The sequence below is a fragment of the Medicago truncatula genome, chromosome 1, assembly GCF_003473485.1.
Source record: "Medicago truncatula cultivar Jemalong A17 chromosome 1, MtrunA17r5.0-ANR, whole genome shotgun sequence".
NCBI classification, from domain to species: Eukaryota; Viridiplantae; Streptophyta; class Magnoliopsida; order Fabales; family Fabaceae; genus Medicago; species Medicago truncatula.
In genome coordinates, this window is record NC_053042.1 from 29,569,713 (window position 1) to 29,593,510 (window position 23,798).

The 23,798-nt window shown below is 34.4% G+C and overlaps 2 protein-coding genes across 5 annotated transcripts; one reads left to right on the plus strand and one right to left on the minus strand.

Annotated features, from left to right (window-relative positions):
- Nucleotides 1-10,008: 10,008 nt before the first annotated feature.
- LOC112422187 (uncharacterized) lies at nt 10,009-13,216 on the plus strand. 4 transcript variants are annotated; one of them, XM_039827216.1, is made up of 11 exons: nt 10,009-10,093; nt 10,250-10,299; nt 10,754-11,050; nt 11,147-11,260; nt 11,530-11,688; nt 11,778-11,954; nt 12,044-12,268; nt 12,364-12,498; nt 12,589-12,699; nt 12,797-12,917; nt 13,001-13,216. In XM_039827216.1, the coding sequence occupies exons 3-10, from the start codon at nt 10,765-10,767 to the stop codon at nt 12,913-12,915; spliced, it is 1,326 nt and encodes a 441-aa protein (XP_039683150.1). In that variant the 5' UTR covers nt 10,009-10,093; nt 10,250-10,299; nt 10,754-10,764; the 3' UTR covers nt 12,916-12,917; nt 13,001-13,216. The 4 variants fall into 4 exon arrangements, with proteins under 4 accessions (XP_039683150.1, XP_024640804.2, XP_039683153.1 ...); XM_039827219.1 differs by having other exon boundaries at nt 10,027-10,093; nt 10,250-10,352; nt 11,781-11,954; XM_039827212.1 differs by having other exon boundaries at nt 10,028-10,093; nt 10,250-10,352.
- Nucleotides 13,217-17,995: 4,779 nt separating this feature from the next.
- Nucleotides 17,996-19,189, minus strand: LOC25483763 (F-box protein CPR1). The gene is made up of 2 exons (XM_013612469.1): nt 18,804-19,189; nt 17,996-18,719 (listed from the first exon to the last, which is right to left on the minus strand). The coding sequence occupies exons 1-2, from the start codon at nt 19,187-19,189 to the stop codon at nt 17,996-17,998; spliced, it is 1,110 nt and encodes a 369-aa protein (XP_013467923.1).
- Between the last annotated feature and the right edge of the window lie 4,609 nt (nt 19,190-23,798).

The following is a 23,798-nucleotide window of genomic DNA, read 5'->3' on the forward strand; positions in this document are numbered from 1 at the left end:
ACTCATCACCTTACATCATCATCACTTTACCTAAAAAAAAATTCTTTAATTTTTTTTTCCTTCAAATTTTGGTTCCAAATCGTTGTAGATGGATTGTTAGAAGGTTTCTACACACATTTGACGTCAAAAAACATGTATTGCATCGTTAAACTCATTTCCGTTTGAGCCATTTTCCTGCAATTTTTTCTTCTTCTGACATGCAGCCCAACGGTAGTTAACTACCGCTGGGGATGAAGAACCAGCTGCAGTTAACTACTGTTGGGGACTTTGAAAAATTTCAAAAAAATTTCAATGGAGTGCTATTGCCTAAATTTTGTTTTTTTTTGTTTTTTGTTTTTTATAAATATTTATTTATTTATTTATGTTCTACTTTATATTAGATACATGTTAATTGATTAGTTTTGCAATTATATGTTGTTTATTTATAGCCTTGATTGAGAATGCGGGTGATGATCTGGTTGATCGAAAACCTAGTGTTGTCAATTCTTTCGTCGAGATCAAACTGCCGAAGGTTGAAGCTTCAGTGAAAGTTGAAGCTCCCATTAAGGTTGAAACTTCAGTGAAAGTTGAAGCTCCCATTAAAGTTGAGGCTTTTAGCGTCCATTCTAGTGTGTCCAAACTTCGTGACAACAAAGTGGACACATCTCATTTCTTTTCGAGCTGAGAGACATGGAAAGATAAAGACGAATTGCTTGGTTGGGTACGTTGACAAGCAAATAGGGCTGAATTTATGGTTATCATAAAAAGATCTTGTGCAATAAGAAATCCAGTGTTGGAATTGGTTTGTGAAAGGATTGGCGAGCACAAAATACCGAAGAAAAAAATTGAAGCATGAAGCAACAGGATCAAGAAAATGTGGGTATTTGTTCAAGTTGCATGGATATGTCGTTAAGGAAGAAAATGCTTGGAAGTTGGCTATTCTTAATGGTGTTCACAACCATAAGATGTTGCCATATTTAGCAGGGCACCTTCTTGCGGGAATATTAATGGAGGACGACAAGGCGATTGTATGTGACTTGACCAATAGTTCGGTAAAACCAAAAAATATTTTGACAAATTTGAAGAAGAAAAGACAAGAGTCCATGACAAATATCAAACAAGTCTACAATGAACGTCATAAATTCAAAAAGGAAAAAATGGGTGACTTGACGAAGATGCAGTTTCTACTCAAGAGTTATATGCAAGTAATGTAATTGAATTCCAAGATGCTTGTAAGAATTTATGTAATGTTGAATTTCAAACATTACATAAATTCAAACATTGTTGAATTTCAAACATTTGTGTAACATTATAGTATTGTCGTATTTGTGTAATTTTAATGAATCATTGATAAATTATGTAATGTTGTTGTTTATGATTGCTGGATGTTAGTTGTATTGGTTTGATTTCATCTGAAATTGCCGTTTAAAATTACAGGTAAAAGCAAACCGAAAATGGCTGAAAAAAGGAATACAGACTGCACTGTCCGTATCTACTAGTGTGAACGTTAGTTAACTACCGTTGAGGACATTTTGGATATTTCCGTGTGTTTAAGGAAGAAACTCAAGTCAGAAAAGCAATTTTCTAGGAAGGATAACCACTCATACTACATAGAGTGTATAAGGGACAGGTCCGGTCGCTCTGATCCAACATATCCAATTGTATAAGTGGGTTAGATCGGATCAATTCCCTTAGTATTGAACTATAAATTATGTGCGTAGATGAGTCACCCAACCCATTTTTTCCTTTATTGTATTCTGATTTATTTGTCGTTTCACTTTGTTTTTTAGTTTTAAGCCTTTATACTATTAAAATCTTTTGTCTTCCGTTAACTTAACTCAGTTGGTAGAGATATCACATAATATATACAAGGTCGATATTCAAATCTCAAATAGTTCATTATTCATCTTAAAAAAATGAATTTCTACCCACGAGACTAATTGACAAGAAAAATATTAAAAGTTTTTTTTTTTTGTTTTTTTTTTTGAGAAAAAGTAAATTATATCATTTCATTAAATATCAAATCAGAAATACATGCAGGAATATCATCAAAGGTCTGGAAGCTAGTACTAGATGTGGCTGCCCTAGTTAGAGTATGTGCAACCTCATTCGCCTGCCTCCTAATAAACTCGACATGAGAGTTTGTTAAATAGGTCTTGGTAAAGTAAATACTGCTGTCCATTATAGAACCAAATTCGGTGATATCACCACGACCATTGTTGAAATAATCAGCTGCTCTTTTAGAGTCAACTTCAAAATCAACATTTGTAAGTTGAAGTTCATATATCCACCGAATCGCGTGATGTAGACCCAGGGCCTCCCCTACATCAATGGAACAGGCTGGAGAGAAAATCATGGTTTTAGACCGGACATGATTCCCATCGGAATCACGAATGCACATTCCAAAACCTACTTGGTTGGAGTTGTTTGGGAAGGATGCATCAACATTACATTTATACCTGCCAACACTCGGTTTCCTCCAACGAACATGCCTGTCTTGAATATGCTGTGAATTATTCAACGTGGAAGCTGAGTTACCGTGCCTCAAAGGATGTTTATTATGATTAGCACTACGCCAGCCTTCCAAAAGATGTTTTGCTCTTTCCAGAATGGTGAAATTCGAGTCTGACACCTGTTGCCAAAGCTTCATGTTCCTGGCTTTCCATAAACTCCATATTATAGTAACAATGCTCTCATTTTGCTCGGCAGATAAGCTTTGTAATAAGTGGAAAATAATATCAGGAGCATTATCAGATTGGTGAACAGCTGGCGCAATCAAGTGCCAAAGGTTTGCGGACTGCCATATATTAACTGCGATTGGGCAATGAAACAACAAATGATAACTATCTTCGTGGGGATCCTCACACATAACACATTCTAAGGGACAGTTAACACCTCTGCTTCTTAATTTCACACGAGTTGGAAAACAGTCTCTGCAAATCCTCCAAACTAAGTTCTTGACTTTCGGGGGAACTTTTAATCTCCAGATACCACTCCAGTACCCCGGTTTGCGCAGATGATCATTGTTGATTACTTCTTCTATGCAGATGCGATAGGCGCTTCTCACAGAATAATGGCCATTCTTTTCTGCCTTCCAAATCATTTTATCCCTCTCGACTTGATGATGCAAAGGAGTGTTTAAGATGGTTTGGACCGTTTCAACTGCAAAGAGTTGACGGATCAAAGATTCATTCCAAACTTTGCGCTCTTGGTCGATTAGATTACCAACTGAATAAGGTTGAAGGGCCACCATATCATCACCGACGGGTGGAATGCTGGACCCTGAGCCAATCCATGGCTCGTTAATGATGGGAATGTCGAAACTCGAACCTATTTTCCAACGAGCTCCTTGTCTAACCACCACTTTGGCGCTGAGAATGCTTCGCCAAACAAAACTAGGGTTATGACCCAACTTAGCATTTAGATAATTGCTATTTGGGTAATATCTAGCTTTGAAAATTTTTGAGACAAGACTATCCGGATTAGTTTGTAGTTGCCAACCTTGTTTACCAAGCATCGCCACATTAAATGCTGCCAAATCCTTGAAATCCATTCCTCCATCCTTTTTGTGAACCGAAAGTTTCTCCCAAGAAAGCCAATTCAAACCTCTATTACTTGAGCCACCATGACCCCACCAAAAAGAGTTCATCATCTTCTCAATTTCATCCAGGAGAGTATTGGGTAGTCTGAATATGCTCATTATATAGGAAGGTATGGCCTGAAGCACAGATTTGATCATAACCTCACGCCCTGCTTTTGACAGACATTTGCTACTCCAACTACTAATTTTCTCCCAAACTCTATCCTTGATGAAACTGAAGGTTGCTTTTTTACTACGGCCGATCATGGAAGGTAAACCAAGGTATTTACCAGTCCCTAAAACCGCTCTAACCCCCAGAATATTAGTAATGGAGTGTTTTATTAGGTCATCCACATTCCTACTATAAAAAATTTCGGACTTGGGGAGACTGATAGCTTGACCTGATGCTTCTTCATACTTGTTCAAAATCTCTTTCATTATATTCGCTTGATGCACATCTGCTTGGAAAAACAAGAAACAGTCATCAGCGAACAATAAATGAGAAACTCTCAGGGCACTTCGACAAACACGAACGCCTTGAAGATCCCCTCTGTTTTCAACATTTCTGATTAGTGCCGAAAGACCTTCAGCACAGAGAATAAACAGATATGGTGATAAAGGGTCACCCTGACGTAGCCCACGACCAGGTATGATGGGGCCAACCTTTCCTTTGTTTAAAATGACCGAGTAATCAACTGTTTCCACACACATCATGATCCACTGGACCCATTTCTCTGAGAAACCCATTTTACTCATAACATATTTGAGGTATGCCCAATCAATTCTGTCATATGCTTTGCTAATATCCAGCTTCAATGCCACACTTTTTTCTTTACCTTTTGTCTTGGTCTTCATATAATGAACAACTTCAATGGCCACTAAAGCGTTATCCAGGATAGATCTACCCGGAACAAAGGCAGACTGTGAGCCCGCAATACATTTATGTAGAATCTTCTTCAAACGATTAGCCAGAACCTTTGACAAAAGTTTGTAAAGGACATTACACAAGGCTATAGGTCTCCAGTCTTTCATGGATTTTTGTTCTGCACCTTTTGGTATCAATGCTATATTTGTGGAGTTCAGAGATGGTGGAAATTGTCCTTCATTCATCCACTGACAGCACTCAGTAAAGATATCATCACTACAGACAGACCAAAAATGTTGGTAAAACCCCGGATTAAAACCATCAGGGCCAGGGCATTTATCAGGTTGCATAGAGAACATTGCTTCTTTAAACTCTTCTTTGCTAAAGGGAGCTGTTAATTGGACATTGTCTTCATTATCAATTACTTGATTTAGCATATTAACAACAGGAGAGCGAACACTATCATGGCCTTCAAATAACTCTTCGAAGTAGTTCTTTGCAACAGAACACATACCGACCTCATCTGTAATGCGAATTCCTTCATTATTTTCCAGAGAAAGTAATTTGTTGACTTTTTTCCTAGAAGTTGCTGCAGCATGAAATTTTTTTGTATTTAGATCTCCATCACGATACCAATGAGTTTTGGCTCTTTGTCTTCAGTACATATCCTCTTGAATGATTAGTTGATTGAGTTTTTGCCTCAGATTATCAAACTGAACCTCATCTTGGATACCGTGTATGGTGCGGCATCTACTGAGATTTTTACGACATTTTTCAATGTTGTGTTGAAGCTTGTTACAATGGTTTTTACTCCATTGCGTTAGATCTTCTGCACATCTTGAAAGTTTATTGATGACACTTGTATCTGAGTTTCCAATCCAACTCCCTTGAACAATCTCATTCATTCCTTCCTCAACTCTCCAAGCATTTTCAAATTTGAAAGATCTTTCAACTCTATGACTTCGAACTGTCGGAGTTTTATCCAGCAAGATAGGGAAATGATCTGATGATGGAGCAACAAGATTTTCCAATTTTGCATTCGGGAAAAGTTGTAACCAGGAAGTAGTTACTAGAGCTCGATCAAGGTTTTCTTCAACAGCACGCGGAGTACCCAAACTTTTGAACCAAGTGAAAGGGTAGCCTTCCATATGAATATCAATGAGGCCAGCGTCTTGTGTTGCTTGACGAAAGCCCCTGATAAGCCAATTTGGTCTGGTGGCCCTACCTTTTTTCTCCTCGGAGTGAAGTATGTCATTAAAGTCACCCATAAGACACCACGGTAAAGTGATTTGCCTAGCAAGACTCCTAATGAAATTCCAAGATTCTCTCCTTCTAGCAGTTTCTGGATAGCCATAAAAACCCGTAAAAATCCATGCCCTTTGAATGACCTCTTCAATCTTAGCACTTATATGATTAGCCGAATAATTAACAATACTGCAATTTACTTTATTACGCCAGAACAAGGCAATGCCTCCGCCTTTATTAATTCTAGCAGGTGCAAAACAAGAATCATAACCCAAAAGATAACGGAATTCCTCTATTTTATTAATGTCAACCATAGTTTCACAGAGAAAAAGAATGTCCGGTTTATAGTACCGAACAAGGAATTTGATTTTAGGAATTACTCGCAGGTTTCCCAGGCCTCGGCAATTCCAAGCTATAGTACTCATTGGTCTCGACAGGCCTGTTGAGCAGGTCCCACCGTTACATTTTCCTCAAAAACTGGGTTATTAACAACATACATATCTTTTCTCCCCTCCTTCCCTTTATCTCCTTCTTCAGCCATTTCTGTCCTAGACCTTTTTTTAGGCCCAGCATCTTCTTGAGGCCCGCCTACTCTATTAGCACCACGAGCAGAAGCCATAAAAGAATCTGGCTGTACTATACTCCGGGCAATGATCGGCTTTCTAGGCTTCCCATGACTTTGGACAATAGCCGCTCCCTTTTCCTACCTTGTAGCTCGGCCGCGACTTGCTTGACTCGGCATATCTTTTGTGGCGGTAAACTCTGCAAGGTATTCAGTGGTTTTGAAAGCTGGGACCATCGCTGAAGATTGTCCTGCAGTCATTAATTGTTGGGCCTTATCCACTTTCTGGACCTGAAAATCAGAATTGTTATTTTTAAAGGAGACATTAAATGGTGCTGTCTCCTTTGCAAAAAGTTGCATGTAAACTTGCGCAGACATCTTCTTTATTGCTGATGATTGCTGCAATAAAAGCTGGACAGTTTGACTAGCAGATGGGCCCACCTGCTGTTTGTTGGCATCGAAAATTACAACATGATTGTGCTGTCCCTGGTTTGTCTGCTGGCTGTTCCCCCGTGGGACCTAGCTATCGGCCAATAGCTTCCTCCCTTCCTCCTTTTCTTCACGCGCTTTTGTCATTCCCACCCTAGAGAGTTGTGGGCTTTCTTTTTGATGGGCTTCAAGGTCAATTAACTTCCACATTGCTTCAGCATCCCCTCCATTAGCATATAGGAATTCATCTTTTTCTATCATTCCTTCTGCTAACACCTTGTTCACCTAATCTGACTTTGTTAAGTTTGGAATAAATAACGCAGTGCTAGCTCCGCCTTCCTGTGATTTTATCCCAGTCTCAATATCTTCCATCGGATCAATCTCCGTCCACCAACGCACTAGTCCGGTACCATCTGTTCTTTCACATTCAGTGTATTTGAAAAATGTTAAAGCTAAGGATTCAGCATTTATACCTACTTTAATTCGCCCGTAGACTTTGTGGTTTGAGACACCAACCCCAGTTATTGCTCTTGAATGACAATGAGTGCTATTAACTGCAGCGCCCTCATCGTTCCGACTGCCGGAGGTTTTGTTCCGGCCACCAACAATCCATTTGTTCGCTTCTTTGCTTCCTCCCCCAACCGAATTATTTTCAGCTCGCAGATAAGCACCCCATTTCTTTGAATTACCTTCCGAACTTGCTTCAAATTTATCACTGCAAAAGTTTTCAGAGTGCCCTATGACACCACACACAAAACAGAATTTACCTAGTTTCTCAAACTTGAAGACAAGTTTGATGCTTTCACCGTTCTCCCGCTAAATGATCAGCTCTTGTTGTAATGGAACCTTCACATCAATTTGAACTCTGACCCTCATATACTTGCGCCACGGCCCGTAATTGTTTTCATCATCAAACTTGATCATCTTCCCAATGTGGCTGCCAACAAGCGCGCCTATCCTTTCATCCATGAACCCGAATGGCAACTGATGGATTTGTACCCAGATTTCAGTAGTGTCCATGGCCATTGTCAGAGGATCTTCCCCAATAGCCACTTTTTTCAGAATCAACATGTTGTTATCGAGTAACCATGGACTACGGTCAAGGATTCTGGTGAGGTCCGCCTTGGAATAGAGTTGAACCATGAACTTATTGCCATCCATCAGAATCAGTGTCATCTGATATTTTGGTTCCCAGATGGGACCTAGCCGTGCCTCGAGTGTTGCTAAGTGGTGGGTTTGTTCACCATCACACGACCAACCAAACAGAGGTCCAACAATTTAGCTTGAGTTAGATTTGGTCGGTTTGCTGAAGCGCTGCTATCACCATTGAGATTGAGATTTGTGAAATTGGGATACAGAGAAAGAGCGTAATACAGATGAATAACAAAGGGTTATATCTCATAGATTTCTGAGTAGTGAATAGAAGGCAGTGGATGAACACAGTTACACAGGTGATTTCAAATTAAACTTATATTAAAAGCTTATAAGTTGATTCTTATTAAAATTTAGGGTTAATAGGTCTTTACCCCTCTGCAATATAGGTCACTTTTGGTTTTCCCCCCTGTAATTTTTTTTTTTAAATTTCATCCTTGTAAAAAATTTTTGTTTTGAAACCCCCCTAGGCCAGCTGACTGTGCATTTTCGCTGAGGTGGCACGCTGACTGTATAATTTTTAATTTTTTTTATTGTGTACAGGTGACATTTGTGATTTTTTTTTTAAAAAAATGAAAAAAATTGATAAAAATGCTGAAAAAATAAAAAAATTCTGAAAAAATTAAAATAAAAAAATATGATAAAATACCGAAAAAATAAAAAAATCTCATAAAATAAAAAATAATGAAAAAAAAATAAAATCAATATGTATTGAAATTTTCGAAAAAATTATAAAAACCTGAAAAATTCTAAAAAATATCAAGTTCCTGAAAAAAATTTGAATCTTTTTTTAAAAAATTTCGAAATAAATTTTCTTTTTATAAAAATTTCTGATAAAAAATAATAAGATTTTTAGAATTTCTAAATAAATTTTTTTATTATAAAAGTAACACTTTTTATAAGTATTTCTTATAAAAAATAATAAGATTTTATATAAATTTTCTTATTATAAAAATAACACTTTTTATAAAAATTTCGAATTTTTTTTCTTTCAGGAACTTGATCTTTTTTAGAATTGTTCAGGAACTTAATTAAGATTTTTTTTTATAATTTTTTTTTTCTAGTATTTTTTGAGATTTTTTTTCATTATTTTTTATTTTAAATTTTTGTATTTTTCAGCATTTTTTTTTCGTTTTTTAAAATTTTTTAATTATTTTAAAAAAAAAAATCACAAATGCCACGTGTACACAATAAAAAAAAAAGAAATATACTGTCAGCGCGCCACGTCATCAGAAAATGGTGACTCAGCGTGCCACATCAGCGAAAATGCCCAGTCAGCTGGCCTAGGGGGGTTTTCCAAAACAAATTTTTTTTTACAAGGACGGAATCGGACAAAAATTTTTTATAGGGGGGAAAACCAAAAGTGACCTATATTGCAGGGGGTAAAGGCCTATTAACCCAAAAAAGAGCTTTTAGCTCTTAGCTTATAGGTTATAAGCTCGTTTGACAAAAAAAGCTCTGTTTGGTATCACTTTTTTACCATGACCTTATAGCTTATTTCACGAGCTTATAAGCTATTTTTCAGAAGCTATTTCAAGTAGCGTTTGAGCTTATAGCTTCTCACTTTTTCTTCCAATTTTACCCTTATTATTTCATTTAAATTCCATTTTTATCCATTACAATTTTTATAATAAGCTACGTAATAAAGACTACTATCCCTTTATTCCAATTTTTGTATATATATCAGCTGGCCTTTTTTTTTGTTTTGAAAAAATATATACCTTGATTTTTTTTACGAAACAAAATACTATTATTCTATTAGTGTTACTTTTTTTTTTTTTTTTGAGGTAAGTGTTATTTTCTTTATTCTCTTAGTGTTACTTTTATTAGTATTACTCTATTAGTGTTACCTTTTTTTTAGGTAAATGTTATTTTCTTTATAAAGTGGAAACACTTAAATGATAATAAATATAAGATAAAATTTTAGTGAATAAAATTTTATTTAATTTATAATACATAGAATATATTAAATTAATAAATTTAAAGTATTTTTTTAAAGAAATACTTAAATATTAATTGATATAATTTTTATTATGAATTAAGAATATCCTTTATGTCATTTTACATTTATCAGCTAGTTGAACTGCTATTTTTACCAAACACTTCAGTTAGCTTATCAGCTATCCGCTATTTTTAGCAAACACAGCCTACATGTCGTTAAAAGTGTCTTGACAAGGATGCAAATCCCTTTAGCCATTTGCAAACCCCTTTGGGTATTATATATAAAGTCTTCAATTTGATTTGAATCTTCAAATTGGAAAAATACCTCGATCACTTTCAGGTATCATTCTTGCTTTGCTTTATTTCAGTCTCTTTCAAATCTTGTTCATTCATTATTTCAGAAGTATCATTCTTGCTTTGCTTTATTTCATTCTCTTTCAAATCTTGTTCATTCATTATTTGAGAAATTGAACCCTAAATATTCTAATCTTCTCAGGTTCGGGGATTAGGGTTTTTAAGGCTGTGAAAGATTTTGTCTCGTTGCTGGTTCGTTTACTCCCCCTCATTTTGAATCTTTATTTGGATTTTTTCACTTTCAGGTATTTTCTCTATTTACGCGCGGGACATCTTTCTTTCTCCATCATTTTTGCTCTGATAATTTAATTCTTTTTCAAATCTTGTTCATAATTTGAGAAATTTACTTTGTTTTGATGGAATTAAACCTTCAAAACAAAGTCAATATTCGAATCTGTTATGCGAGGCTTTGAAATATTCAAATCTTCTTGGATTGGGGGATTAGGGTTTAAAACCTTTAATTGGGCTGTGAGAGATTTTGTGAAATTGAATGTGTGTGTTTTCATATCTATTCATAATTCTCTCTCTCGCCCTTGATCAATATGTTATGTGAATCCATGCTTATTAGGGTTTAAAACCTTTGATTTGAATTTGACACTGTGTTTTCATATAATTAATTATCTTGCTGCCTTTGATGAATAAACAGAAGTTGCTAAGATGGAAAACAACGACCTATTTCCTGCTAAGAAGCAAGAAGCTGAGGAAACTAAGTTTATTTCTGAGGAGAAGCCTCCTCCTCCTGTGACGACCAAAGTTGCTAAGATGGAATATACCGACTGGTCTCCATTGCTGAAGGAACACTGCGAACGGTATCTTGCTAAGAAGAAAGAAGAGGACCGTAAGTATTTTTCTGAATTTTTTCTTGGTGATAAACCTCGTGCTGTGAAGACCAACATTGCCGACAATCATACTTTGCCATTTCCCAAGCCGTTCCCAAATGAAGGTAAGTTTGTGCCCTGTCTCTTTCTTTTTAACAACTTTCAACACTATTAAAATATCCTCACCCTTTGTTTTCTTATTTGATCTGAATGATGAACAGGATTAGAAGTTGAAAGCTACAATGAAAAAATGAAAAGAAAACTATGTTGTTATCAGCCTTCTAAGATGTCTCTCAATTTCAACTCAATTTTTGATCTAAAGCAGCTAGATAAAAGTAAGTTTGTGACTCGGTCTATTTCTTTTTTAACTTTCAACCATATTTAACTATCCTAACCCTGCTTTGACACTTTGAAATATTCAAATCTTCTCGCATTGGGGGATTAGGGTTTAAAACCTTTAATTGGGGCTTTTTTTAGACTGTGAGGTTTTGTAAAATTGAGTGTGTTTTCATATTGATTCATAGTTCTCTCTCTCTCTCTCTCTCACCCTTCATCAATATGTTATGTGAATCCGTGCTTATTATCTTGCCTTATGAATAAACAGAAGTTGAAGTTGCTAAGATGGAATATACCGACTGGTCTCCATTTTCTGAATTTCTTCGTAATAAACGTCCTGCTGTGAAGACCAACATTGCCGACAATCATACTCCTGCTGTGACATCCGGCACGCTTTTTGTGACGTCTGACCCGTTTCTTGCTGAAAGTAAGTTTGTGCCTTATTTTTTTTAAAACATTCATCCATATTAACAAAATGGTCACCCTTTGGTATCTTATTTGATGAAAAATGAACAGGAGTTACTAAGAGGCTAGAGGAAGAGTCTCTTGAGACGACCAATCCGGTTTGCAACCCTTTTGCTGCTAAGAAAGAAAAGGAAAGTAAGTTCGTAATGACCAAACCGCTTGTTGCTGAGAAGCGTCCTGTGACATCCGACTCGCTTTTTGTGATGTCTGACCCGTTTCTTGCTGAAAGTAAGTTTGTGTCTTATTTTTTTTAAAACATTCATCCATATTAACAAAATGGTCACTCTTTGGTGTCTTATTTGATGAAAAATGAACAGGAGTTGCTAAGAGGCAAAAAGTAGAGAGCTTAGAGGAAGAGCCTCTTGAGACAACCAATCCGGTTTGCAACCCTTTTCCTGCTAAGAAAGAAAAGGAGAGTAAGTTCGTAAGGACCAAACCGCGTGTTGCTGAGAAGCATCCTGTGATGTCTGACCCGTTTCTTGCTGAGAGGCCTCCTCACATGTTTCTAAACATTTTTTTTGCTTATCAGCAAAAAGTGGAAAGTAAGTTTGTGCCTTGTCCTTTTCTTTTTTTACCTTTCTAACATATTAAAATATTTTCATCCTTTGCTTTCTCATCTAATCAAAACAATAAACAGAACTTGCTGAGATGCTAAAAATAGAGAGCATAGAGGGAGAGCCTCAAGTCACGACCGACCCTCTTGTTGCCAAGAAGCATCATGTGTCGACCATGTTTCTAAACCTTTTTCTTGCTTATAAACAAGAAGTTGAAAGTAAGTTTGTGCCATGTCTTTTTCTTTTTTAACAGTCAACCATATTAAAATTCATCCTTTGCTTTCGTATCTAATCAAAACAATAAGCAGGAGTTGCTAAGATGCTAAAACAAGAGAGCGTAGATGGAGAGCCTTTTTTGACGACTGACCCTATTCTTGCTGAGAAGCCTCCCGTTCTTGCTTATCAGCAGGAAGTGGAAAGTAAGTTTGAGTCTTGTCTTATTCCTTTTTGATCAAAAACATATTAAAATATCCTCACCGTTTGGGTTCTTATTTTTATCAAAACAATGAACAAAAGGCTCTAAGAAGAAAGAAGAGGAAAGTAATACAACCAACATCGCCGAGAAGCATACTTTGACATACTTTGACGACAAACCTGTTTCACAACCTGCATCTTCAAGTGATACAGCTACATGAAGGTAAGTTTGAGTCATGCCCTTGTTCTTTTTTGATCAAAACATATTAAAACCTTTGTTTGTTATTTGATCAAAACAATAAACAGAACTTGCCAATGAGGGGTGCCTTTCAAACAACAAAGAGGACAATCCCTTTGCACCATTTGGATGATGGGATCAGTAATTAAGTGTATATGTTGATTTTTGTTCAAAGTATCTATCCCTTTTGATGATTATATTTTAAAATTTCCGTGTAGACATTTGTAATATTGGGTTAGTAACAGATGAACTCTTTCTGTTTTATTTTGACAAAACTCTTGCTATTTCTTATTTCCGATTGTCATATCAGTTATTATAACTATCATAATATTTGACATCCATCTTAATCCTCATTCATGAAAAAACAATCTAAAGGATGATACACATTTTGCTTATTGTTAATTGTGCTAATTTCATCCTACATCATTTTAATACATTAACTCGTCTCATCATGCTATCAAAATAAATGCATGTGTAAAGCATCCTATCAACATAAATAACCCCAATGAGAATTACTTAATTGTATTTACAATCCCATAGGATGAAATACAATCCGAGACTCACTATGCATATTTTCCTTTTTGTCATGTTTCCTTTTAACCTTCTCAAGCATTGTAAAACTTAAACCTAGTTGTATGGCTGGTAAATACATTAAGATATTATTAAGTAAATCTAACAACATATAATCAGTTATGCCTGCATTATCACAGCACAGCCACTCAGACTGCCTATTGCACCATAATCATTTTGCTCAAACTCTAAGGAAGTCGATATTTGTACCAATTCATTTTTGTCAGTATGAACACCGCCTGTTGGGCTGTTTGCTGCTCTGATTATAAGCCTCAAGATTGCGAGCTCCCATCTTAGCAAGGTAGTCAGCACTCAAGTTGTCCTTCCGAAGAGTATGCAATAAATGGACCTTCCAGTCCCTAGCCAAAAGCTCCTTAATATTATGGTGGATAGCTTCATAATGATGCCAAGTGCTAACCCGTTCATAAATTAACTTTATTTGCTAGTTTTGAGTTAGAATAGCACCACAACTCCGAACAACCGATCTCCCAAGCCATGACCAAACTGTAATACAAACCCAATAATTATGCATGAAGAATGTTGGAGAAACCAATATTTCCAGCAAACCCCTGAATCCATGCACCATCAGAATTTTGGATCAACCCTCCAAAGCCTGAAACACTGGGATTATCGAGACTACTACCATCCATGTTCTATCATATTGGTTACACCCTGATCGTTCCATCGAATCAAACTCATAGGAGAAATGACAGGGCTGCAAGTGTACGGCTATGTCGGTTTTAGTATAAAAAGTATCGTATCCACAAGACCAATTTTACAACTACCGAAGTTCGCTGTTACTGTGTTTATCTAAGGAGAAATCAAAATATTTTGGAATTTGCGCGGAATAAAAAGGTTTTTAATTAATTAATGGACGAGTAGAGACCAAAACGACGGTTTCTGTCGACTTCCATCACTCACGTAAATTATTGCGCTAATTAAATGGTAACGAGATAATTAAAGCTGCTTGTAGAATTTATCGAACAAGAGACAATGTTTGCTTTCGCAACACGTTGTCGGAATTTTTAGACGCGTAACAACCTACTTTCGTAGCGTATAATTACAGGCCTAAAAATTCCTTTTTCTAAATTCAATAAAATCTTAATTAAAAGAAAAGAAATGCTTTCGCTTTAACCTTTTCTATTAAAAACTTGATATTTTTCTAAGTCGGATATCGTTTTCGCTCTTTTGATGCGCAAACCTGAAAGGTTATTCCAAAGAACTGCTTTAATCATGGCAGCTAAATAAAGCATACCGCAAAATATAACTATTTTGATATCTGGTCATGATAAAATATTCTGTTAAACATGTTTCTGAACTTTAAGCATAATTAGGCGAATTTTGATGAATAAAATTGGCAGGGTTAGTTGATGATTTGTGCCTTAAGGTGCTATGATGTCTTAAATACATATAATCATTTCACCTAATTACTTATCTGCATCATAATTCATAAAGTTTGCAGCTATAAAGGGCTGATCATAATCAGAGAAGTTAGCAGCAATAAAGATATTATATCATGTAAACCATTGGTCATTGGATATAAAGTTATAAATACTATAACTAATACACGTTCACATACACATCATAATATTTGACATCCATCTTAATCCTCATTCATGAAAAAACAATCTAATTAAAGAATGATACACATTTTGTTTATTGTTAATTGTGCTGATTTCATCTTCATAATTTCATCCTACATTCTTAGTTTCTATGTGACATGCTGAGATAATCTTCGCACCACTTCATATCATTTACCTATCCCTACATGTGCCTCTGCATCTGATTGTTGTTGTCACACTTCCAAGACTGTTGAAATATTATGAGGATATGATTGTGTGATAATATTTTTCAAGGCTTAAACAATAATTTTGCTGCTGTTACGTCTCAGATCTTGATCATGTAACGTAACCTTCACCTCTGTCATCCAATTTTTATTCCAATATAGTTCAACAAGAAAGACAAGTTAATTGCAATGGTGGAGGCAAACCTTTCCTCAAGAAGAACAATTCTGGTAGATTCTGCACTTATTGCAATAGGACTAACCACATTGTGGTTACATTCTTCTTTAAGCATAGTTGTCCTTCATGTTACAACAATGTTAGTTATGAGCAATCCCTGCTTCTGTTTCTGTCAATTCGGATTCCAGCACCATTGCTTCTCTGATAAGCAACACTCCAAAACAATTGCAAGGACTTTTGATTCTTTCATCTCCTACTGTTAATGCTATTTCCATTAATCTTGTTAGTTCTCATCACATCGATGTTGCATCTTCTTCTAGAGGTAAGGTTTCTAACAATTGCAAGGACTTGCTGAATTGTCGATGCAAAAGTACGCCACCAAAATAGTTGAATGGCTGGTAAATCCATGAAGATAGTAAGTAAATCTAACAACATAATCAGTTACTCAGACTGCCTATTGCACCATAATCATTTTGCAAGCTTTCATAGAATGTAATTCTTTATATACACATAGTAAGTAAATCTTACACCATAATCAGTTAACTATAAGTACTTCTTTTAACATTCCTATGAGAATGTAATTCTTTATATACACATAGTGACCACCGCGATATCACTCAAAGCTTTCATAACCTTCATTAAGTACCCATATTCATGATAGATTTTGTACATTTCATTTAGTATTGTGCAAAATTTGAGGCAAACATTATGAAATTTCTGCAGCTTACAAAAGACATTTCAACAAAACATACTGGTGACTTGGCATACAAATAATTCCTAATAATGATCTTTGAAAATATCTATCACAATACAAAATTGTGAATTATATTGCAAAGGATAACAATTTCACAAGCTTGAAGCTTCAAATTTATAAAAATTAATTAACAATAATCCATGAAGTCACTAGTATCATGCTCAAGTGACATAGCGCACTGCATTCTAGCATTAAAAACAACGTGATATTAAGCTCTCAATGCTTACTTCTAGGGTGCTATGAAGCATAGTAAACTTAAAAGTAACATTCTTTGAATCGTAAACAACCACATTCTGATTGTGATTTCCTATATACTCCAGGAGCATCCTCAAAAATATATACTGCCTTGTTCAAGATATGAGAATTAATAGGATCTGGCAAGTTAGAAACAACGAACAATTTAGTCCAAGACTCTTGAATTTCATATTCCTTCATGACCAGAAATTATGCACATGGACCTTTTACTGAGAAGAGGGGAAGGTTTGTACAAATATGAATGTCTCAGCAATTATAGAACTATTTTGGACCTTTTATTGAAGTAGTGTTATAGTTATTGTTGCAGTAAACTGTGAAAGGAAAGTCCCTATTTTTTCCTTGCCTAAGCAAATAAGCTGAAATGATTGATTGCCATTGAAATCCAATTTCATGTTTCACAATAATGAATGATCCTTCATATTTGTCAAAAGGCTACATAAGTGCAAGAATTGAATATTATTAAATCAAACACATCTCAATAATATTACAACAAATTTGATTACAATTGTGATTTTCTTTTCTTTTAATTTTATTTAATTTGATTTTGGTCATTGTAAATTTTTTATATTTTTCTTTTTAGTACCTCTAAATTTTTTTCATTATGTCTTTAAAGATTTTCCATCACAATTTTTGGTCCTTATTTATAAGTAACCTTGTGTGTATTTTTTGAAATTTTAAACTTTTTAATTATTTACAATCATGTTTAATACATTATAAAAACTAGCATTCAGATGTGCATTCGTGTTTGTTTGCTCTTTTTATTGCGTTAAAACATATAAATCCTAGAACAATCCCAATGATCACACTAGCAAAAATTGAACAGATTATTGAGCCACACCATAAATACAGAGTTCACCCTCAATGCATGCATGATCAATCAGTAACCATCTCACTTTATTTGTGATCGGGTTATACTCTACCTTACTTTGACATAAGAGTGCCTTTACGAGGGGAAAGGATCCTCTCCAGCGACTGGAGGGTCCAGTGTAATCTTAACCCTTGAATAATAAAATACAAAGGAGCACTTAGTTCGTTGCTTGACAAGCAAGTAAACTCAGTCAACTAATTTGTTGACTTCTTTATTCCAATGATAATTAGTATATGCGTGCGTGCATAGAGCCATAGACCGCTGACATTATACCAAGGCATTACATGGTAAGTATATGATAGATACAAGTCTTAAAAAAAGCAAAATTATGAGTATAATATAAGTGTATTGGACAAAGCTACCATTGGTGTCATAAAAATTACTCAGAGGCCGCTACAATATTTGTTAATTGTTAGTATCACGCACCATCGATGGACAGCTATCATAGAACTATTTTAGACTTTTTACGGAAAATTACATTGCAAGTCTTATAAGAAGCATAACATAATGAAATTTGCATGCTTAGCAGTTAGCAGACGTTTCAACAAACAAACCAGAAACAATATAAATTCTAATGTAAAAAAGTAATGGAAAGAAATGAAAAGAAGTAACACAGTAGAGCTTCTACACCCAACTCTAAGTATTAAAATTAAGGTTATATCAAACTTTCAACGTAGACATTTGATTCTACCAAACTCAAATCTTCAATCTTGGAACTCTTTATAGTATCATTTTTGCAATCATACACAACAGACTTCAATTTATCCTTCTCTCTGAAGACGAGCAACACATCGTTGTCGTCCTCATAAATATATAATATCTTGGTAAAAAGGTAACCACCACCAAAGTAAGGAAGATGAATCAATTTAACCCAAGATTCTTTATTTCCGTATTCCGTCATTAGCCAAACATCATAAAATGGGTGAGAATAAGAAAATATGCACAAACAATCTCTCATCACACCCAAGTTCAATTTCTCAAAATTCCCATGATCAGGATGCGAAATTTCTTCATAAGATTCTTTCCCTAAATGAAGAGAAACAATGGCATACAAGCCATTCAAGTTATGGAATGACAACCAATTAACCGTGCCACCCACAAATATCCCATGTTGATATCTTCCATGAATGGATTGGTGTCCAGAGTATGAACTTGAATTTGAGTATGAACTAATAGAAGGAAAGCCATTAATCCTTTTCCAAAACTCGGTGCCCAAAGTATGAACTTGAACTTGAGTTTTTCTAACATCAGAATGATAATCATAACAAAAAACAGCCACAACTTTGTAATTATCAACGGAAGGATCGTAGCCAAATGCATATATAGTTTTACCATGTTCTCCTGATGGAATTTGTAATGAGGGTAACTCCTTTAATTTTCTAGTTGAAGGGTATCAAAGAACGGCATGACTTTTGTTAATAGCGAAACAAAGGAGACCGTCACAAGAAGCAACGAGCTTATACTTTGTATTCATGGGAGGGAGGTTGAGTTGTGTGACCTTAGTAGTGAAAATAGAGTGGAGTGGATCGGTGTCAAGTGAGTAAGACATTGCAGCAAGCTCTTTTCTTGGCGACCATGTGATTGTGATGAGGTGTTTTCCTTTGGCTGCTGAGGCGCGAAGGTGTTTCTTGACAAAATTGGGATCATTCGATATTAGAGAATTCCATGACTTGCAGACGCAACAGAATTGAAGGAGGAACTTGACCGGGAGCCTACAAAGGATTTCAACGACGACATCAAACGGAACATGAATCATTGACGCTGGGTGATGTGACTGCCTAGTGGTGGTGGTGGTAGTTTCCTCCATCAGTGATGCGTCGAGTGGTTTGAGAGTAGAGAATTCCTCCATCGCGAAGGTTGACTGATGAGGGTTAAATGTAAAGATTGGATTTTAGGGTTTTGCTGCGGGACCAATATGTTTGGTGTAATGTAGGGGGATGTATTGGATTAGGATTCTATGGGATTTTAAAAGACTTTTTAATTATGAAAAAATCTTGTGGTATTCAATCAAGACTTTTTGCAATTTAAAAAAAGTCTTGTGGTATTCAATCAAGACTCTTTGTCATTTTAAAAAAGTCTTGAGGTATTCAATCAAGATTTTTCATCATTTAAAAAAAGTCTTGTGGTATTCAAAATCATTCAAATTTCAAAGGATTGTTTAATAAATTGGATTTTGATGGATTTTGTGGGATTTTGTAGTATAATTTTAACAAGAAAAAGTCTTTCATGAAAAGATGAGATTTCTTGAGATTGTTTTTATTTTAAAAGTTACTATCTTTTTCTTCTCATCTCTTTCTCTCTCTCTCTCTCTCTCTCTCTCTCTCTCTCTCTCTCTCTCCCCTCCCTATTCTCTCTTCGTTTCTCTATATCTCCATTCTCTCTCTCTCTCTCTCTCTCTCTCTCTCATCTCTCATCCCCCCTCTCTCCCTCTCTCTATCTCATAAAAAAATAAAAAATTGTATTGAGAATATTATGATAGAGAGTGTGTCGTAATCAATGTTCCGCAAATCGAGTGTTAAATCTCCGAGATTATCGAGTTTACATTTTTAGGTACAAAAATCGTGTTAACTCTGAGGTAAAATCGGTTTCTGGTAAAATTGGAAGCTTTAACAAGTTTGCCTGAGTTAACACTCGGTAAACTCGTGTAACTCGACCGATTTGTAATAGCTGACACAATATTTTTTTTTTGAAAGATTTGTAAGTGCTGGCATAATTTTAAATATGTACAATTGAATTTTATGGGAATAACATTTTTAACAAATAAAAAATGTGTATTGAGAATAATGTGTTAGAGTGTTTTTTAGTCCCTTAAAATCTTATAAATTCCATAAAATTCTTAAAATTTGAAAATCAATAGTAAAAGAATTTTTTATTGGTTTTATTTTTCTTTATTCAAATGTTAGAATTTATTTGTTCATTATTTTTATCATTCACACTTGCAAGTTTGCTCTTTTTCCCCTAAAATTTATTGAATCTTTTGAAATTTTGAAATCACATGAAATCCTTAAAAGTCTGTGTGATAAATCCTTTAAAATCTTGAGTGTATAAAGTCTTTTACATAAAAAGTCTTTTAAAATCTCACAGAATCAATACAATCTCACACAGTCTTTTAAAATCTTAAAGACTTTTTTTATTAAAATAGTCTTTTAAAATCCTAATCCAATACACCCCCCGTAATCTTCATGAAAAATTTGTGATTTTATTTTCTTTTAATTTAATTAAACTCATAATCTATACCTATTAATATTATTAATTAATTAATATTAATATTGGCAATACTATTTTTTGTAAATCCCAAAATGTTTTACCCACTAATAATCACAAAGCACGGTGGCGGTTATTAAAGAAACAAATCTGCCTTACCCACTAATCTCAAACCAAAACATATTCTTTGAAATTTTTTTGGCTTACCCCACTAATCACACTCAAGAAATCATAACTGCTGCCTTTCTCTTTCTCAAAATTGCAGAAACAATTATAAGAAAACAATTGCTTCCATTCTATTTCTCACAATTTCATGGTTTACTTCTACACAATTTATTAAACAATTGAATAGGATAAGAAGAATGTCGAATCTTTGTGATCATCGCAGCCAAGTTTCTAGCGCAGTAGAAAAAGCGGACAGACGGACACGGATAAACCTTATATACAATGGATAAGACTTAACAAAACAACAATGGATAAGACTTATTTTTAGGCATGTATATACTTGGAACAAAATAAGACTTATCCGCTAGGGTAAAACATCATTTTGTTTTTTGTTTTTTGTATTTCATGTCATCCACATACATATATATTTATGTTGAAATTAAATTATACAAAGAAGGGTAAATATATTGTGTACATATTCTATCGCAACACGCAAACAAAAAAGGACACCAATAAATCTATATTCGTCAGGTTTTTAGTTCTTATATTTGTGAATGGCAAACTATACAAAATTTAATTTATGCAAAAAAAAAAAAAAAGATAAAGTATACATGCGTTAGCGCAGTAGAAAGAGCAGACAGACGGGCACGGGAGTGATAAGTATAATAGTTTTTTTCCTCAAAAAATAAGGTATAATAGTTTTTTGAGAGAAAAACTAATTATAATAATTCCCTAAAAAAAAAAAAGGTTCCCACAAAAAAATAAAAAAAATAAGGCATAATAGTTTTTTTTTTTTACAAGCAAAAAGACAGTCATGTCCGTATTTTCGCTCTTTTTACTCTGCTAAGAAATGTAAATAATGAACAATACTTTATATGAAATTTTTATTAAAACTATGAGTACAAATATTTGTGACTTTTAAATTTTAACAAACCCAAAAAATCATGTTTATCTTTTTCAATAACAAAGGCAATTTATCAAATATAATATAAATCTTTATCTTTAAAAAAATATGTAAATCTTTATCTTTTTTAATACCACCAACAATATCACATTAATATAGAAAAATTTGTTTGAGGTTATAATAGAAATTATAAAAAATCCAGCCCAAAATCGCAATCAGTTTCGTATATAATTTTGATAATATTGTTCATATTGCAGTGGTATATTTTCTATTTGAATGTGTTTTAATTTTTTAATTAAAATTTAAAATAATATTATTAAAGGATAAAATAGTAAATAAAATAGTTTAAACACAAGGTAAAATAGGTAATGAAAAAGACAGTCCAAACTAATGTACTTTAACCTCATTTTCTTTTTTATATATAGTATAGATGATCTCCAAAAAGCCCCATAGTCCTAATAATTTCGACATTTTTTTCAATTGAGCTAGGACTATATGAAATTTAAGCTTTTTTTAAGCTTAAATTTAAGCTTTTTTTTAAATAATTTAGTCGAGGACATGTTTCTCCCATGAACATGCATATCATCCAATGTCCAAACGTCTTCAGCATTTGATGCACGAAAATCTTAGGTGGATCATGTTTTTTATCCTCAAAACTAATGATTTTATTACTTGATCCTGAAACAACTCTGTCATAGAGCTATCTTAAAGTATATACATCTTTCTGGTTTTCTCTTCTAAAACAATTTAGCAAAATATGGTTCAACTTCCACATTAAAATGAAAAATGAAAGAATGTGCTCAATGTCTACTAGAATTGTATAATCAGAATAAACCAAAAAAATCACAGTAAACAAGTCAATTCACATTTCATGTAGAAACTGAGCTGACTTGATTAATAGCTCATATATATCTATGTCAACTATTAACCTTAATCATAAATTACTAAATGAGGTGACCTGAGCAATGTGCATTTATGCAGCAAGTTCGAAAGAATCATATAGAAAAAGTAAACATGTTAACGAGGAGGTAGAGGTCACTTTCTTGCAGATAGTTGATCCCGGCTAGAAGGTTTCAATGACTGAAACCAATATAAGTAACGATGAAGTTATTGATCCAAGCTTAAGAAAGTAAATTCTCATGAGCAATGCTGATAAAATTGTTGATCCAAAGAACTAAACAAATTTTAGGCAGTAACCTCAAACACTTTTCTCCCTAGATTCTACTGAGTTCACTTTAAGAACATCTTTTATTGTTACGCTGCAAGAATTCTTTAGGTAAATATATTTATCATAAGAAATTTTTCAATAGGTATAACCTGAAAGTAAATATATCTCCAATGTTGTATCGTAGCTGGTAAATACCGCCTATATCACCTACAAACAACAGATGATATGAATAAGATGACCTGAATAAAACAGCGGCATAGTTCTCTTTGTGATTAGAAACTATAAAGGTTATAAATAAATAAGTTAGCACTCCCACTGAGCTATAAATAAATCACCTTCCACTTAAAAAAATGTTTCTGTTAACCCTTTTCTTACAGTTTTCTGATTGAGGTACCAACTGCTCCTCTATTGGCACCACCACTCTCACTATGTCAGATGTGGTTGAAAATGTAGTCTTCTTTTAGCTCTGGTGACCAATCTTCTTATTTCGTTATTTTTTCCTTCTCTGCAACCATTCATTGAAACGTAGCATCCCGTACACGTTGGTCTCGGAAGCGAATAGAATGACAGCGGTAATATTATTATAAACCGACCTCGAGGATCAAGTAAATAATACATATACGCGTGAGACAGCGGCAGTAGTGAGTGACCACACCACAGTTGTCTCATTGTTTCCTTAATTTGGAGAGCTGTATGTATGTATAGGGACTTACACATTGGTTGTCAAATTTTTTAGTTACTTTGATTTTGTTTTTTAATTAAACTATTAATTAATTGTTTAGTGATATAGTTATTAATAATTTAATTAGTTAGCTCAACCGCTAATGTTATTAAACACTATAATTCAATATGTTAGTTTATTCGTTATCAAGATCTCAAGTTCGATTTCCCGTGTTAATTTCGGTCGGCTATTCCTTACAATGACTTTAAAATAAGGCTCCCCAGTAAAGTGGACTGTGGGATTGGATCTCTCGGATTAGTCGTTCTTTGGGTTGGATGCCGAGTTAAAAAAAAAAA

Excerpts from the sequence above, each read along its gene's own strand:
- LOC112422187 (XM_039827216.1), top strand. The coding sequence starts at position 10,765 with ATGGAAAACAACGACCTATTTCCTGCTAAGAAGCAAGAAGCTGAGGAA. Across the intron at positions 11,955-12,043 it reads TGACCCGTTTCTTGCTGAAA|GAGTTGCTAAGAGGCAAAAA; the intron begins GTAAGTTTGTGT and ends AAAAATGAACAG. Across the intron at positions 12,499-12,588 it reads TTATAAACAAGAAGTTGAAA|GAGTTGCTAAGATGCTAAAA; the intron begins GTAAGTTTGTGC and ends AACAATAAGCAG.
- LOC25483763 (XM_013612469.1), bottom strand. The coding sequence starts at position 19,189 with ATGGAGGAATTCTCTACTCTCAAACCACTCGACGCATCACTGATGGAG. Across the intron at positions 18,720-18,803 it reads CTCCCTCCCATGAATACAAA|AAAATTAAAGGAGTTACCCT; the intron begins GTATAAGCTCGT and ends CCCTTCAACTAG.